The sequence below is a fragment of the Heterodontus francisci genome, chromosome 9 (genome assembly GCF_036365525.1).
Source record: "Heterodontus francisci isolate sHetFra1 chromosome 9, sHetFra1.hap1, whole genome shotgun sequence".
Lineage (NCBI taxonomy): Eukaryota > Metazoa > Chordata > Chondrichthyes > Heterodontiformes > Heterodontidae > Heterodontus > Heterodontus francisci.
Window position 1 is genome coordinate 87,742,128 of NC_090379.1, and position 17,485 is coordinate 87,759,612.

The following is a 17,485-nucleotide window of genomic DNA, read 5'->3' on the forward strand; positions in this document are numbered from 1 at the left end:
CAAAGTTGGGTTTCGTGGCAAGGAGGCTGGAGAATCGGAGTGGCAGAAACCACTACGGAACCAGACCAGGGATTGACAGACCCAATCTTCCCGGTGGCAGGGAAGCTCCACGGTGGCCCCTCCGCCGCTCTGCAACCGGGACCCTAGTTTAAATATTTGAAAATCTACCTACATACATTGCAATGTCATCCACCGTGATCTTCCCATCCGCTCCTGATCTTCAGCATGACATGTGGCACTCATGCGCCTTTGCTTTCCCATCTAGGAGAAGCTGGCGCCACTAAGGAGGAGACGGGGTCTCTGCTGCATTCTGAGTATAGACGGGGGGGGAAGGGGTCAACTCTGCAGTGTGCGTAAGGATAAGGTGGGGAAGGGGCAACTCTGCAATATTTTGTGGATATGGGGGGAGCTGGGGTCAACTCTGCATTATTTAGTGTTTGGGAGGGGGAGGGGTTAATTCTGCATTATTTTGAACTGTTTGCAGGGGTGGCAGCCTTTTAAAAATGGAGTCAGCACCTGCTCCAGCATCAGGTGACGCTTTGAACGGTGTCGCCAATGCCGTCCCCGCCATGTGATTCGCAGGGGGGGGGTGGGGTGGGGGTCAGGTGGCGTGCGGCCACAGTCAGTATTTTTAGTGGCCGCCTACCGCGTAATCGCAGTGGCGTAGCCATGCAGGTGGCCACCATTTTCTGCACCTGCTGCCACTCCTGACAGCGGGACAACAGAATCCAGCCCACTCTCCGGAAACTACTGTATTTCACAGACCCTCCAGTCACAGATCAATCAGGACTCACTACTATTATTTTTACAAAGCCTACATGATGCATAACATAAACCAAACAGCTAAGACACTGCATGACCTGAAAGTTGCCAAGACAGCTGTGCAAAGGAGAGGAAGATACTGTGCAAAAAATCACGGGAATCAACTTATGTCAAGAAATCCAAACTGCATACGACAAAGGAAATGTACGAGCTATGTACGAAGAGTCAAGCAGGTACTTGGCCCTGCCATCATCAAAGTTGCTCCCCTGAAGTCGGCAGATGGTGAAGTACTGACCGACAGAAGTAAACAGATGGTCCGCTGGGCTGAACACTACTATGAGCTGTACACCTGTGAGTCGGACATCTCCCAGTCCACATTTGACACTCTCCCGCAACTTCCTGTCATGGATAAGTTAGACGAACCCTCATCACTGGAGCTCAAGAAGGCCATAGATCACCTAGGGAACAAAAGGGCACCCATCAAGGATGGAATGCCAGCTGAACTGCTCAAGCATGGAAAGTCCCATCTATTGCCACACCTTTATGACCTTTTCCCTCTGTGCTGGAAAGTAGGCTCTGTTCCACAAGAGATACGTGATACCAAAATTATCATACTGTAGAACAAAAAAAGCGACAGAAGAGACTGCAACAACTACAGAGGCATCTCACTCATTAGTATCACGAAGAAGGCTTTTGCTAGGGTCATACTTAAAAGACTCCATTTACTTGCACACCAAGTGTACCTGGAAGCACCATGCAGTTTCCATGCCGGCAGATCTACTGCGGACATGATCTTCCCCATACGCTAGCTACAAGAGAAGTGTAGGGAACAGAGTATACCCCTTTACCTTACTTTCGTAGATCTTACTAAGGCATTCAACACCGTCAGCAGAGCAGGGCTCTACAAGATTTTGGGAAAAATTGGCTGTCCACCAAAGCCCCTCAGTCTCATCCACTCCTTCCATGACAACATGCATTGCACTGTACAGTTTGATGTTCCCACTTCCGACAGTTTCGGAATGAAGAATGGAGTGAAACAGGGTTGTCCTAACCCCCACTCTATTTGGCATCTTCTTCTCCATGATGCTGACCTTTGCCTTCCCTGTAGATATAGGAGACTACTTGCACACTAGGTTAGATGGCAAGCTCTCTAACCTATCAAGGCTCAAAGTGAAGACAAACACACATCACGTCTGATCAGAGAATTCCTCTACATTAATGATGCTGTGCTAGTCACTCACACGGAAACCCAGCTACAAAGGGCGGCACAGTGGCACAGTGGTTAGCACCGCAGCCTCACAGCTCCAGGGACCCGGGTTCAATTCTGGGTACTGCCTGTGCGGAGTTTGCAAGTTCTCCCTGTGACCGCGTGGGTTTTCGCCGGGTGCTCCAGTTTCCTCCCACCGCCAAAGACTTGCAGGTGATAGGTAAATTGGCCATTGTAAATTGCCCCTAGTGTAGGTAGGTGGTAGGGAATATGGGATTGCTGTAGGGTTGGTATTGTTCTTGGTCGGCACAGACTCGGTGGGCCGAAGGGCCTGTTTCAGTGCTGTATCTCTAAATAAAATAAATAAAAAGTGTCATGGCCTGTCTCTCCCATGCCTGTAACTTGTTCTTCTTGACGAGAAGCCTCAAGAACACCATGGTCAGGGGACAAAGTGTTGCATCTCCACCCCTGATCACATTAAATAACACCCCACTGGTAGTGCTCAGCAGATTCTGCTACCTTGGGTCCACGGTGACTGACAAGCAGTCCCTTGATGCAAAGCTCGATACACACATAGGGAAAGCAGCTGACCTTTGGCTGACTTGCGAAAATGCTCATGGGATAACACCAAGCTGACCCCTAGGACCAAGCTGATGGTGTATAAGGCCTGTGTTCTCAACACCTTGCTGTATGACTGTGAAACATGGGTGACTTACAGCTACCAGGAAAAGAAGCTCAATAATTACCATCTTCGCCGACTGCAGCGCATTATGGGTAAATCCTGGCAGGACAAAATCACAGTCCTTTCAAAGGCAGAGCTCCCAGGTGTGGTGGCGCTAAGCAAACACAGGTGGCATCAGTGGATCGGACATGTCCGCAGGATGGAAGGCAGTCGCAAACCCAAGGACCTTCTGTATTTTTTAAAAATTCATTCATGGGATGTGGGCGTCACTGGCTAGGCCAGCATTTATTGCCCATCCCTAATTGCCCTTGAGAAGGTGGTGGTGGGCTGCCTTCTTGAACCGCTGCAGTCCATATGAGGTAGGTACACCACAGTGCTGTTAGGAAGGGAGTTCTAGGATTTTGACCCAGCAACAGTGAAGGAACGGCGATATAGTTCCAAGTCAGGATGGTGTGTGACTTGGAGGGGAACTTACAGGTGGTGGTGTTCCTATACATTTGCTGCCCTTGCCGTTCTAGTTGGTAGAGGTCGTGGGTTTGGAAGGTGCTGTCTAAGGAGCCTTGGTGCATAGCTGCAGTGCATCTTGTAGATGGTACACACTGCTGCCACTGTGTGTTGGTGGTGGAGGGAGTGAATGTTTGTACATGGGGTGCCAATCAAGCGGGCTGCTTTGTCCTAGATGGTGTCAAGCTTCTTGAGTGTTGTTGTAGCTGCACCTATCTAGGCAAGTGTAGAGTATTCCATCACACTCCTGACTTGTGCCTTGTAGATGGTGGACAGGCTTTGGGAGTCAGGAGATGTGTTACTCGTCGCAGGATTCCTAGCCTCTGACCTGTTCTTGTAGCCACAGTATTTATATGGCTACTCCAGTTCAGTTTCTGGTCAATGGTAGCCCCTAGGATGTTGATAGTGGAGGATTCAGCGATGGTAATGCCATTGAATGTCAAGGGGAGTTGGTTTGATTCTGTCTTATTGGAGATGGTCATTGCCTGGCACTTGTGTGGAGCGAATTTTACTTGCCACCTATCAGCCCAAGCCTGGATATTGTCCAGGTCTTGCTGCATTTTTACAGGGACTGCTTCAGTATCTGAGGAGTTGCGAATGGTGTTGAACATTGTGCAATCATCAGCGAACATTCCCACTTCTGACCTTATGATTGAAGGAAGGTCATTGATGAAGAAGCTGAAGATGGTTGGGCCGAGGACACTACCCTGAGGAACTCTTGCAGTGATGTCTTGGAGCTCAGATGATTGACCTCCAACAACCACAACCATCTTCCTTTGCGTTAGGTATGACTCCAACCAATGGAGAGTTTTCCCCCTGATTCTGATTGTCTTCAGTTTTGATAGGGCTCTTTGATGCCATACACGGTCAAATGCTGCCTTGATGTCAAGGGCAGTCACTCTCACCTCACCTCTTGAGTTCAGCTCTTTTGTCCATGTTTGAGCCAAGGCTGTAATGAGGTCAGGAGCTGAGCAGCCCTGGCGGAACCCAAATTGAGCTTCACTGAGCAGGTTATTGCTAAGCAAGTGCTGCTTGATGACACTGTTGATGACACCTTCCATCACTTTACTAATGATTGAGAGTAGGCTGATGGGGCGGTAATTAGCTGGGTTGGACTTGTCCTGCTTTTTGTGCACAGGACATACCTGGGCAATTTTCCACATTACCAGGTAGGTGCCAGTGTTGTAGCTGTACTGGAACAGCTTAGCTAGGGGCGGGGCAGGTTCTGGAGCACAGGTCTTCAGTACTATTGCCGGAATATTGTGTATGGTGAGGTAGCCAGGGCCAGACAATCAGTGGGGCGCCCAAAGCTCCACTTCAAGGATGCTTGCAAGTGTGACAAGGAGGACCTAAATGTCGACTATCACACCTGGGAGTCACTAGCTGGTGAAAGAGGGAAATGGCGACACATCCTGTGGACTGGTGTGCACTATCACGACAATAGTTGCTAAAGCAGCTTGGCAACAGGTGCCAACGTCAAAAACAACATCTCTCAGCGTCATTTGGCAGCTTCATGTGCAGCACTTGTGGCAGAACCTGACTCTCAAGGATTGGCCTTCAAAGCCATCAGCAAAGGTGTACCAGGAGAAGACACCCCACCTAAATGGATTGCTTGCTGTGTGTCCATCATCTTTCGTAGATGGAAGGATGCCAACCTATGTTCTTCAGCTGGTTTTGCCAAACTGCTGCTTATCTGCCTCTGAGGAAGTCCTTTGAAACAGGACCACTCTATAAAGATAAGAGCCATCTTTAAGCAAAAACTATGAGACATATAAGGAAATACATTTCAAGCAACTGGTCTGAGTAATCACTTATCCTTTTCAGATGCTCAATGGGCATGTGTAATATCATTTCAGTAACAGTTTATTTAATTTGCCGAGACACTGAGTTGTGGACTCCAGTTGCCTTTTTAAAATTTTAAAAAAGGATGACCAGGGATTAAAGTAGCAAGGCCTCTAACACAATAGAATCATTACAGAATGGTGGAACACCACTGCTAAGCTCATTTAGAATCGTTTGCAAGCTGTTGTGAAAACAAATTCTGGGATTAATTGCTTTACCATCATAAAATGACAAAAGTGAACATTTCCCAGATCCATCCAGATGAAAATGATTTAGCAAAACAATTGCTGCACGCTTAGGGCTGGGATTTGTGCAGGAGGCGGGGCTCCCAGCGCCTGGCCCAAAAGGCGGGAGGAAATCCGCTTCTGCATTTTCTCGGCCCCCAGAAGCAATCCTCCGGTCTTTTTGTGTCAAAGTTTTAGGAGGCAGGATGCCTGTCCTTTAAAAGAACAGGAATTCCATCACCAAGAGCTGCCAAACAATCAGAGGGCTGGCAGCTCAACAGCGCCACTGGGAGCAGTGGCCACTGCCAGTACTGCAGAGGCTTCAGACCCAGGTCCAGCAGTGGAAGCCTCCGAAGTTGAGGCGGGGTTGCCGGGGCCAGTCCAGAAAAGTGGAGTGGGGGGGTTAGGTAGTAATCTTGCGGTCCAGGGTATGGAGGGTGAATTGGTTTCCTGGTGGGAGTCCTCTGCGGGCCACAAATTGCCCAAGGAGGAGGGACTTCCCCAACCCCCACAAGCCTGCAGGAAGGGAGCCTCATTTTACAAGGCGTCCACCCATATAAGATCCCAGCGGCAGCGGTAAGTGGCCCATAACAGGCTACTTAAGAGCCTCAATTGGCCTCTGGGTGGGAAGGCCGTCGTCATCCAATCCCGCCCCTGGGAGGATCGCTGGGCGACAGGTCCTCCACACCCCCCACCCGTCACAATACTCCGTACCCCACCCCCGCTTCCACCATCCACCTCCAATCCCGCCTTGGGGTGCCTGTAGAATCCAGCCCTTACTATCAATTGGATGGGCCTGCAAGCTCACAGGATAAATGCCATATAATGTTTTAACTGTCAATGGTAACATAATTTGCTAATTTTCTGGACATGGGTGCAATTGTTTTCACTGAAGAGCACCACTCTTTTGCCCAGTAAGTTTGAAAGTGCAAAGCTGCAGGAGACCAACACAGGCTACAGCAAAAGGGGACAGGTTTCAAATTCTATTCCGACATTTCACTAAAACTGTTTTGAATAATAATCAAGTGGTCAGAAACGTGAAGTAGTTTAGGTCCATATTGTTAAATAAAAACAGAAAGTGCTGGAAATACTCAGCAGGTCCAGCAGCATCGATGGACAGAGAAGCAGAGTCTCTCCACAGATGCTGCCAGACCTGCTGAGTATTTCCAGCACTTTGTTTTTATTTCAGAATTCCAGCATCTGCAGTATTTTGCTTTTATTATATAGGTCTATATTGTTTTCTTACCATGGTAAACCTCTCCTTCCAACAGACCATGCAAAACAATGCCTTATCGTCAGGTACCCAGTCTTTCTTAGCAGGTGGGCTTTCTGGAGGAACAAATTCACTGACTGATTTAGACCTGTGAAGAGATCCTTCTCGAGGGGCAGTTGGTCCGTGGAGAGGGGAGTTAACTGCAACATAAAACACACTGATTCAGAACTAAACAAAAATCAAGTTTTTTAAAATATTGTCCAGTGAGTGGTACAGCCTTGAGAGCAGAATTCAATTTTATCTTCACAAAACAGGATCTAATGACTAATTTTAAAAATTCAGTGTCCCAAATAACCATTTGTCTGCACATGCATTTTAAATAAAGCAGTTAAAGGGGCGAAGCAATGTAGCAGATTAGAACACTATTATTTCACCGGTGGGATCAGAGATCAAACCCAGCTAAGAATGTTTAAATGTCCTTTCTCTGCTAGCTCGCAGATATTATTCTATGTTTAGGGCCAAACCAATATTGATACCAAACATTCCACTCCCTTGCTAAATGTAAACACACAAATATTCAGGCAAGATTAAGAATTATGTTTTGGGAATTTTATTCAGCAGTAGTCATACTGGGTTTAAAAAATCTCCAAATCTCCTCTTAGTCTTCTCTGCTCTAGTAGAAATAGTCCCAGCAACTTCATAATTGTTATTTTTCATGTCTGGTAATGCCTTGATGAATATATTGTCAATCCCATAATGAGAAGCCCAAAATTATTACCCCATTGTTTCTGTGTGCATTCAAATTTATTACTTTTTTATTCTCATATTCCAAGCTATTTAGAATATCCAAAGTACCCAATGTAATATGACAGGCAGAGTAAGTCACTGAATCGTGAGGACTGGTGCAAAGGTATACAGGATTACTATGATTGAACAAATTTGAATATTGTTAATTTTAGCTGAAATAAAATATCAACATTACTTTTTCATTTTCTTTTAAAAGTAGAAACTATCAATTTGTTTTGCATGCACCAGTCAAATTCTATTTATTAACCAGGGTCTGGATTACATCTTTCAGCGAAAACTGCAGTCGCATTTTAGAGAGAGGAACAATGCAAGGCAGTGGGATGAGTTTTGGACTGGTCTAACGGCAAGCTGCCAAAGATGCCATGATGGACCAAATTACCTCTTCTGCACTATAAACCTATATGGTTTTATACCCTTTTCCTTACCAGAAGATATACCTGGTGCTCGCTCAATGTTTGGTGATATTGCAAAATTCTCTGGTCCTGCACTCTGAGTGAGCAAATCTTGTAGATTGATTACAGAATCTAGACAGAAAGGCATAAATCATACAAGCTTAAAATTAATGTCATGTGGCAAACCTAAAATTTATCAGCTCAGTGCTTGATACTTATGAACCAACAAGCAGTGTTTTTTCAGCTTTCATGGGGTTACTAAAAGCAAATAGGGGGAAATTTGAATACATTGTTAGAGCAGGTGCACTAATTTAGCCTCGACATATAGTATTGGCAGGCTATTCTATCGCCAGGACAATCACAGCCAAGTGATCAGTTTTCACCTGATCCTGGAACAACAGTTTGAACAGACACAGAATTCCAGAACGCTATGCATAAATGAAGACATCCATTAACATTCAATGAGTCAGACTCCCTCATGCGGAGTCAAAATTTGCCGATGATACCAAACTTGCAGGAATGGCAAACAGTGAGGGTGATACAGACAAATGAGAGCTGGAATTTAATACAGACAAGTGTGAGGTGATGCATTTTGGCAGAAGGGATAGGGTAGGCAATACAGACTTAATGGTGCAATTCTAAAGAGTGTGCAGAAACAGAGAGACCTGAGGGTTCATGTGTATCAATCTTTGAAGGTGGCAGGACATATTGAGAGGAGTTAGCAAACGTATTGGATCTTGAGCTTCATAAAGAGAGGCATAGAATACAAAAGCAGGGAAGTTATGCTGAACCTTTATAAAGCTCTGGTTAGGCCACAACTAGAGTACTGCATCCAGTTCTGGTCACCACACTTTAGGAAGGATGTGAGGGTCCAGAGGAGATTTACCAGAATGGTTCCAGGGATGAGGTATTTTAGTTACAAGGTTAGGTTGGAAAAGCTGGGGTTGGTTGTTCTCCCTGCAGCAAAGGAGATTGAGGGGAGACTTGATAGAGGAGTACAAGATTATGACAGACTTAGATAAGTTAGACAAGGAAAAACTGTTTCCATTAACTGATGGTACAAGGACGAGGGGAGAAAAATTGAAGGTTTTGGGCAAGGGATGCAGGGAGGATGTGAAGAACTTTTTTATGCAGCGAGTAGTAATGACCTGGAATTTGCTGCCCATGAGAGTGGTGAAAGTGAAGACAATCAATGATTTCAAAAATAAATTGGATGGACACTTGAAGGAAATAAACTTGCAGGGCTACGAGGATCGAACAAGGGTGTGGGACTGACTGGACTGCTCCGCAGAGAGCTAGCATGGACTCGATGGGCCAAATGGCCTCCTTCTATAACATAAATGACTCTGACGCTAAACCATTAGGTTTCAGAGCATGCAAAGAAATGAAGCAAGTCAGACACTGGATGCTCCAGTCTGCTGTGAAACCTAGCATGACTACATATGCACAGTTGTACGCAAGTTACAGAGCGAACCATAACAGCATGTAGGCATAACCCTGTGAGCACTCTGCAATGTAACAGCAGCAGAATATACATTTAACTTAAACCATTTTAGTAGGTTCATTAACTCCACCTTTTAATTTGTCTAAAAAGATAATATCTTTGTAGAAGAAAACAATGCTGATGAAAAGCATAAATTTATTTAGACACAGCAAAAGGAAAAGCCAAAGAAAATATTAAAACTGACAGGCATAGATAGAATATTGGCAAGTTACTGTTTTTTCACCTTTTTGATTAACAAGTGGAAATTTCCAACCCCAATATAGAACATAGTACTAAGTTGAAATGAGACAGTAAAAGAGGGAATTATGTAATTAAGGGGCACATGGACTAGTCAAAACTAGATTCTGTAACATATCAATAGAATTTGGCAATACTTCTGATCAAACAGTAAATATTACCATAAAGTCTGGCAATTAACACACTTCTCTATGCAGGTTTTAGTGATCGGTCTAAATTTAAGGGAGGTAGTTGCAGCTTTTACAGCAGTATAATAAAAACTCTTTTTAAAAATAAGTACTGCTTCACAAAGAAATAAAAGCAGAACCATTTTTATTACCGGATCGCGCTTTCTCTCGCACTGCGTATGGAACTTCAAGAGCCTTGGTTGCATATTTAGAAAGAAGGCAGTCAATGTCTTCAATGGCAAAACCAGCTTCTTGCCCCATTAGCAATTGATGAAGTGTCTGGACAGCCACTGACGCCCAATCTACTTTCATATTCATGAGTAGCTGCTCCAGCATCAGCAACGGGTTTGAAGACAGATGTGAATAGACATCACGGGCAGACTCTGGCAGGGTTAGTAAAAGCTGCAAATAGAAAATATATAGGCCAGACAGAAAATCAATGGATCACTGAGCAGGAAAGCCAACGGGCACAGCAAAAAAAAATTCCTTAACACTTCCAACTCAGCAACCTACATAACTAGCACAACTTTAAACAAAGTTGGCATTAAGTATAGCAGTTGATCACGCTGTCAAAACATCCAAAAATGGTTCACAACTTTGGACTGCAGTAGCAGTTATGGCAGCAACATAACACACTATGGTAGTAAAGGTTAATGTGTATTATGGTACCATGGCCTCAGACAGAACATTTATTTCTCATATTTCTCCATTAACAAACAGACAATATGAAATACAAGCTCTTCAAAAACATTCATTGCCAGAATATGCTTTCTGTGCAACTCCCAAAGGCAATTTTATAACAAGATTTATAATATAGTTGGCCTGTCAAACAGACCACTTTCCTTTGCACATAGATAAGCAGAACTGCAGTTGCCAATATTCAGTGAGGAAACTAGAAAATACTTTCCGAAGGTATATGAAAGATACTGGTGTGCACTTTCTGAAAGCTTTAAGAATCAGTGATACTGACTCTTTCTTACCTTTGATCCAATGCGCATTGACTGAATTTCATGATGGCGTGCAGCAGACAAACTCTTGTGAAAGTGCATTGTAAGGTAATTGGCCAGAAAGTGGCAAGCAGCAAGTCCTGGATGCTGATCCAGAGCCTGTTCACACACAGCTTGGCACATCTCAGAATCACAGATTCCCTGCAAGAGCTAATGGAACACAAAGAACTGAGCAAAAATTCTGCATATTTCAGCTATTTTAAAAATACCATTTATTAATGAGTTAGATGATGGGATACAAAGTCACAAAACCAAATTTGCCGATGTCACAAAGGTGACATTGTAAGCAGTGTGGATGGAACTCTCTTCCACAGAGTCTAGTCTAATGGTGACCATGAAACCACAGCAATGCGGTTGACTCTTAAAATGCCCTCTGAAATGGCCTAGCAAGCCAATCACTCGTATCAAAACTGCTACAAAGTCTCAGAAAAGGAACAAAACCAGACGGACCACCAGACATCAACCTAGGCACTGGAAATGGCAATGGCAAACCCAGTCCTGTCGACCCTGCAAAGTCCTCTTTACTAACATCTGGGAGCATGTGCCAAAATTGGGAGAGCTGAACCACAGAACAGGGTCCAGTGTCACAAATAGACCAGACCAGGTAGGAATGGCAGATTTCCTTCCATAAAGGACATTAGTGAACCAGATGGATTTTTACAACAATCAAGAATGGTTTCATGGTCACCATTAGACTAGACTCTCTGTGGAAGAGTTCCAAACATCTACCCCCCTTTGTAGAAGTGTTTGCTAATTTCACTCCTGAAAGGTCTGGCTCCAATTTTTAGACTATGCCCCCTAGTCCTAGACTCTCCAACTAGCGGAAATAGTTTCTCTCTATCCACCCTATCTGTTCCCTTTAATATCTTGAAAACTTCGATCAAATCACCCTGATCCTTCTAAATTCCAAGGAATACAAACCTGGTTTGTTCCTTGTAATTTAACCCTTGGAGTCCAAGTACTGTTTTGGTAAATCTATGCTGTACTAACTCCAAGACCAATATATCCTTCCTAAGGTGTGGTGCTCACAGTACTCCAGGTATGTTGTAACCAGGGCTTTGTGTAGCTGAAGCAAGATTTCTACCCCTTATATTCGAGACACTCAGTTTGGGTTCCAACAGGGCCACTCAGCTCCTGACCTCATTACAGCCTTGGTCCAAACATGGACAAAAGAGCTGAACTCCAGAGGTGAAGCGAGAGTGACTGCCCTTGACAACAAGGCAGCATTTGACTGAGTATGGCATCAAGGAGCTCTAGCAAAACTGGTCAATGGGAATTGAGGAAAAACTCTCTGCTAGTTGGAGTCATACCTAGCACAAAGGAAGATGGTTGTGGTTGTTGGAGATCAATCATCTCAGTCCCAGGACATCACTGCAGGAATTCCTCAAGGTAATATCCTAGGCCCAAACATCTTCAGCTGCTTCATCAATGATCTTCCCTCCACCATAAGGTCAGAAGTGGGGATGTTCGTTGCTGTTTGCACAATGTTCAGCACCATTCGTGACTCCTCAGATACTGAAGCAACCCATGTCCAGATGCAGCAAGACCTGGACAACATCCAGGTTTGGGCTGATAAGAGGCAAGTTACATTCGCGCCACACAACTGCCAAGCAATGACTATCTCAAACCAGAGAGAATCTAACCATCTCCTCTTGACATTCAATGGCATTAGCATCGTTGAATCCTCCACTATCAACATCCTGACGGTTACCATTGACCAGAAACTGACCTGGACCAGCCACATAAATGCTGTGGCTACAAGGGCAGGTCAGAGGCTGGGAATTCTGCGGCGAGTAACTCACCTCCTGTCTCCCCAATGCCTGTCCACCATCTACAAAGCAGTGTGATGGAATACTCTCCACTTGCCTGGATGGGTACAGCTCCAATAACACTCGAGAGGCTCGACACCATCCAGGACAAAGCAACCTGCTTGATTGGCACCCCATCCACCACCTTCGAAATTCACTCTCTTCACCACTGACGCACAGTGGCAGCATTGTGTACCATCTACAAGACGCATTGCAGCAACTCACCAAGGCTCCTTCGACAGCACCTTCCAAACTCACGACCTCTACCACCTAGAAGGACAAAGGCAGCAGATGCATGGGAACACCACCACCTGCAAGTTCCCCTCCAAGGCACACATCATCCTGACTTGAAACTATATCGCCGTTCCTTCACTGTCGCTGGGTCAAAATCCTGGAACTCCCTTCCTTAAAGCACTGTGGGTGTACCTGTATCCCAAGGACTGCAGCAGTTCAAGAAAGCAGCTCACCACCACCTTCTCAAGGGCAATTAGGGATGGACAATAAATGATGGCCTTGCCAATGATGCCCACGTTCCATGAATGAATAAACACAACCAGCAACTGATGCTAGACCAATTGTTAATTTTGAAACAGAGATTGATTTTTTTTAACCAAAAGTATTAAGGGATATGGGCCAAGGCAGGTATTTGGAGTTAGGTCACAGATCAGCTACAATCTCGTTGAATGGTGGAACAAGCTCGAGGGGCTAAATGACCTGCTTTTGTTCCTAATACAAGTCTGCCTGCTGAATGCAGGGCCTCAGTGGTAAATTCACATCATCCAGTTTTCATTTTAATAACTTTTATTTTTCCCCCTCACACAATTCAGGTGTACAATGGTGAATCATCCATTAATTTCTAATTACAAACAAAGTATGTTGCCTCCAGATCCTCCTTTGTATATCAGTATAGTATCCATCTCAGTTACAAAAAAAAATTAACTACCTGACACAGCTTCAATTAGCACATTGGGCTAATTCCTTACTTTGTATGGTTCCATAAGCAACTGCCTTGCTCAACTGGCCAGTTTGGGAAGGTTGACATGGAACATCAGCAGGCTATTCATCTGTGGAGAGCAACACTGCCAAACTCAATCCTGCCCTCGCTCAAAGTCCATGTAAACATTTCCAGCAAAGTTTCCAAAAAAGGTTCAGAAGTGCCAAGACATTTTCTTCTTCCTAACCCTGGAACACTCAAACCAAATGCAGCGTCCCCATGCAGCTTACTCAGTACAGTTCAAAGAGTGAACATGGAACCCTATAGTCTATGTGGGTCATCAAAGGAACACAGTATAATCTTTACATTAATATCTATACCTCCACTTACCAGTAAATAGGTCAGGCAATAAAACATTCTGTACAAGAGTTGAAAATTTTGGGGCATTAAAGGGAATGCTTAGGCCAAGAATCAAAAGAAAATTTGAATGTTAAAATTTATTTAATGAATTCAATATATAAGAGGAAGACACGGAATTCAATGAAAAACTAACCATGCCCAGTAAAACTGTGACCTCAGCAAGTTAATGGATTTTCAATGCAACACAGATACAGTTCCATTTGGGTTAATTACTGATGGAAATGAGCCAGATGAAAACCCATTACTTTTGCTAAAAATCTGACCAAAATTTAAATTATTTAATCTCTAAATGCAACAGGCGCATTCCAGATGTATTGATGCTTTCCACATGCCGATTTTGTGAGAAGGAATCCAAACCGGATGTCAAATTTTGTGGAAAATTTTAATTCAGTCTTTACGGAGGCAATAATAATTCAAGTTAACATGGCTAGCAGTACCTGCTTTGAGGACACTAATTGAAAGAAGAGTTCTGATGATGTTAGATTATGAATACAAGGACTGATTAACTGCCCTAAATGTCTCCCATTCTTCTTTCACCTTAGTCATTAGGAGAGGTATACATTAAAGCAGCAGAAGCAATATGGTGTAGTAAGAGGCAACACTAATAGCAGATGCAGGAGATGAATATATATAGTGTCACAAGTGCCAGACCAAACCAACCTTTTCAGCTTTGGGAAATTAATTAATGGGAATTGAATGGGAAATATATAACATTGTACAAAATGCTTTACTGACACCACAAATTCACCAACAGCCCAACATCAGTTTTCTATTGTAGTACTTACCTGGAACGCTCTCTCTTCATCTCCTTTCTCAAGCAGGTGAAGTAGGTATTCACGCTTCAGCTTCATTGTAAGGTGTACTGACACAGGATGTAGCTGGACCCAAGATTCGCAAAGTTCAAACTCCTGCACATAACAATTTATTGAGCTCTTAGCAAACAGAATCCAATGCACATGCAGAAGGAAAACAACATCATTGGACAATACAATTCATTCCAGGTACTGGCCAGTTGGTTAATACCGACATGAATTTAAAAGATAGAAATTGTTTTAATACCACTTGCAAACTTAAAATGGGAGCCTCACACCATTGCAGTATTTTTCTGTGGTTTGAGATTCTGGCAAATTGAGGTTTGCAAAGAATTATATTCTAGCATTGACTGAATTGCTTTCGGATCAGTCTACTACTTCAACCTTCTCATTCAGGAGCTCATCTGTTCCTTGGTGTATGGTCTTTGATAGCTTTTATACCACAGAACAAGTCTTTCTTTTCTTCCCAACTTTAACAAAATTCACATCTTCTATTAGTGCACCGGTTTTCTTTTTCCGCAATTAGTTGGCATCATAATCATTTGCGTTTTACTTGGTTCAGCCTCACACTTAATTCTCTTTTTTCCATAAATTCCATGTAATCTGTATTATATATTTTTTTCAATTCAACAAATTTTCCATTTGTTAAAGAGGCAATGAGAACCATCTGTTCTTCTTCTTCTTCTTTGGCCTCCTTATCTCGAGAGACAATGGATACGCACCTGGAGGTGGTCAGTGGTTTGTGAAGCAGCGCCTGGAGTGGCTATAAAGGCCAATTCTAGAGTGACAGGCTCTTAATGCAGCAAATTTGATGAGTTGCCTTTACAGAAAATGTTAAAGTTAACTGCAGTACTGCTCTCCTTTTTGCAAAGTAACATTTAGTCAGTAATCAGTATTCTTCAAGACTATGAGGCATTAAATACTGTCATTCATTGAATTAATGCAGACATGACTGGCCCAAGGTGCTGTATTAATCAGTTAAAAATATTTACAAAACAATTTAATTTTCGTGTTAACAACAATGATCATAGAGAAATCTGAAAAACTACAATAAAAAAATTATTTTACCACAGCCTGCAAAATGATGTCCAACACAGTCTGTGGGTTCTCACTGGATTCCGTCCGCAGTTCCTGCCAGCCAGTCCAAGGTACCGGAGATCTCAGATTAAGGATCTGTCAACACAAACCTCCATTTTAGAATTAAGGCACCAATTTACAATATGCTGACAATGTTTATATTCCACATGTTCCAAAAATAACAATAACAAATCAAGGATACTTGCTTGATAGTTCAAAGTAATTTTACCGCATGAAATCCCAGTAATAAAGCTAGACAAACTACAAATTTGAAATAATTGATTATATGATCAGAATGTACATATTGAATAATTCATTATCTGTGATTGCACTGTAAAGATCTAATAATACATTAGCTGATTTTCAGAAAAGAGAAGGTTGAGGGGTGACCTAATAGAGGTCTTGAAGATTACAAAAGGGTTTGATAGGGTAGTCATAGGGAAGAGGTTTCCACTTGTGGCGGAGACCACAACTAGGGGCCACAAATAAACGATAGTCAATAATGAATCCAATAGGAAATTCAGCAGAAACTTCTTTATCCAGAGAATGGTTAGAATGGGGAAATTGCTACCACAAAGAGCAGTTGAAACAGATACATTTAAGGGGAAGCTTGACAAACACATGAGGGAGAAAGAAATAGATAACATGCTGCTGATAAGTTCAGTTGAAGATGGGTCTGATGAGGCTTGTGTGGAGCATAACCATTGGGATAGAGTTAGGCCGAATGGCCTGGTTCTGCATGTAGAATAATGCATTCAATGACAGACAGTATACATTTCTCCAGTCCCTTGGCACCATCCCATGTCTAAGGAGATTGGAAGATTATGGCCAGTGCCTCTGCAATTTCCACCCTTACTTCCCTCAGTGTCATCGGATGCATTTCACCTGGTCCTGGTGACTTATCAACTTTTAAGTATAGCCAGCCTTTCTAAACCTCCATCATCAACTTTTAGCCCATCCAGTATCTCAATTTACCTCCTCCTTCACTATGACTTTGACAGCTTCTTTTTCCTTGGTAAAGACATTTGTAAAGTACTCACTTAGTACCTCAGCCATACCCTCTGCCTCCATGTATAGATCCCCCTTTGGTCCTTAATTGGCCTCATCCTCATTTTACCACCTTTTTACTATTTATATGTCTATAAAAGATTTTGATTTCCTTTTATGATAGTTGCCAGTCTCTTCTCATACTCTCTCTTTGCCCCTCTTTTTTTCCTTACTCACTTCCCCTCTGAACTTTCTATATGCAGCCTGGTTCTCACTTATATTATCAACCTGACATCTGTCATATGCCCCGTCTTTTGCATCATTTTACTGTCTATCTCTTTGATCATTCAAGCTCTGACTTTGGCTCCCCTCCCTTTCCCCCTTGTGGGAATGTGCCTTGACTGTACCAGAATTATCTTCTCTTTAACGCCCATTGCTCTGTTACAGTTTTGCCTGCCAATCTTTCATTCCAATTTAACCCATGACAGATCCATCTCATCCCACTGACATTCCTCCATTTAAGTATTTTTGCTCTAGATTGCTCCTTGCCTTTTTCGTTAGCTATTATAAACCTTATAATACTATGATCACTGTTCCATAGGAACATAGGAGCAAGAGTAAACCATTCAGCCTGTTGAGCCTGCTCCGCCATTCAATTAGATCATGGCTGATCATCTACTTCAACGTCACTTTCCTGCCCTAAATGTTCCCCGACTGACACTTGATCCATTTGACCCACCTCATTCGCAGAACAAGATCTAGCATTACCTCCTTCATCATTGGACCAGAAATGTACTGATCAACAAAATTCTTCTCAGCACACTTCAGAAACTCTTCATCCTCTCTGCCCTTTATACTATTGCTATCGCAGTCTATATTAGGATAATTAAAGTCCCCCA

General features: G+C 43.4%; 1 protein-coding gene across 3 annotated transcripts in view; it reads right to left on the reverse strand.

The window, feature by feature from the left end:
• The window catches only part of zfyve26 (zinc finger, FYVE domain containing 26), a 125,702-nt gene that overhangs the window by 42,158 nt on the left and 66,059 nt on the right, over nt 1-17,485 (reverse strand). For 2 of the 3 annotated variants that reach the window (XM_068039426.1, XM_068039428.1), the window contains 6 exons: nt 15,591-15,695; nt 14,496-14,618; nt 10,522-10,698; nt 9,694-9,943; nt 7,667-7,765; nt 6,468-6,634 (listed from right to left, as the gene is read on the reverse strand). In XM_068039426.1, the coding sequence (XP_067895527.1) occupies nt 6,468-6,634; nt 7,667-7,765; nt 9,694-9,943; nt 10,522-10,698; nt 14,496-14,618; nt 15,591-15,695 (921 nt within the window). The remainder of the gene's footprint in view (nt 1-6,467; nt 6,635-7,666; nt 7,766-9,693; nt 9,944-10,521; nt 10,699-14,495; nt 14,619-15,590; nt 15,696-17,485) is intronic. The other variant, XM_068039427.1, reaches the window with a different exon arrangement.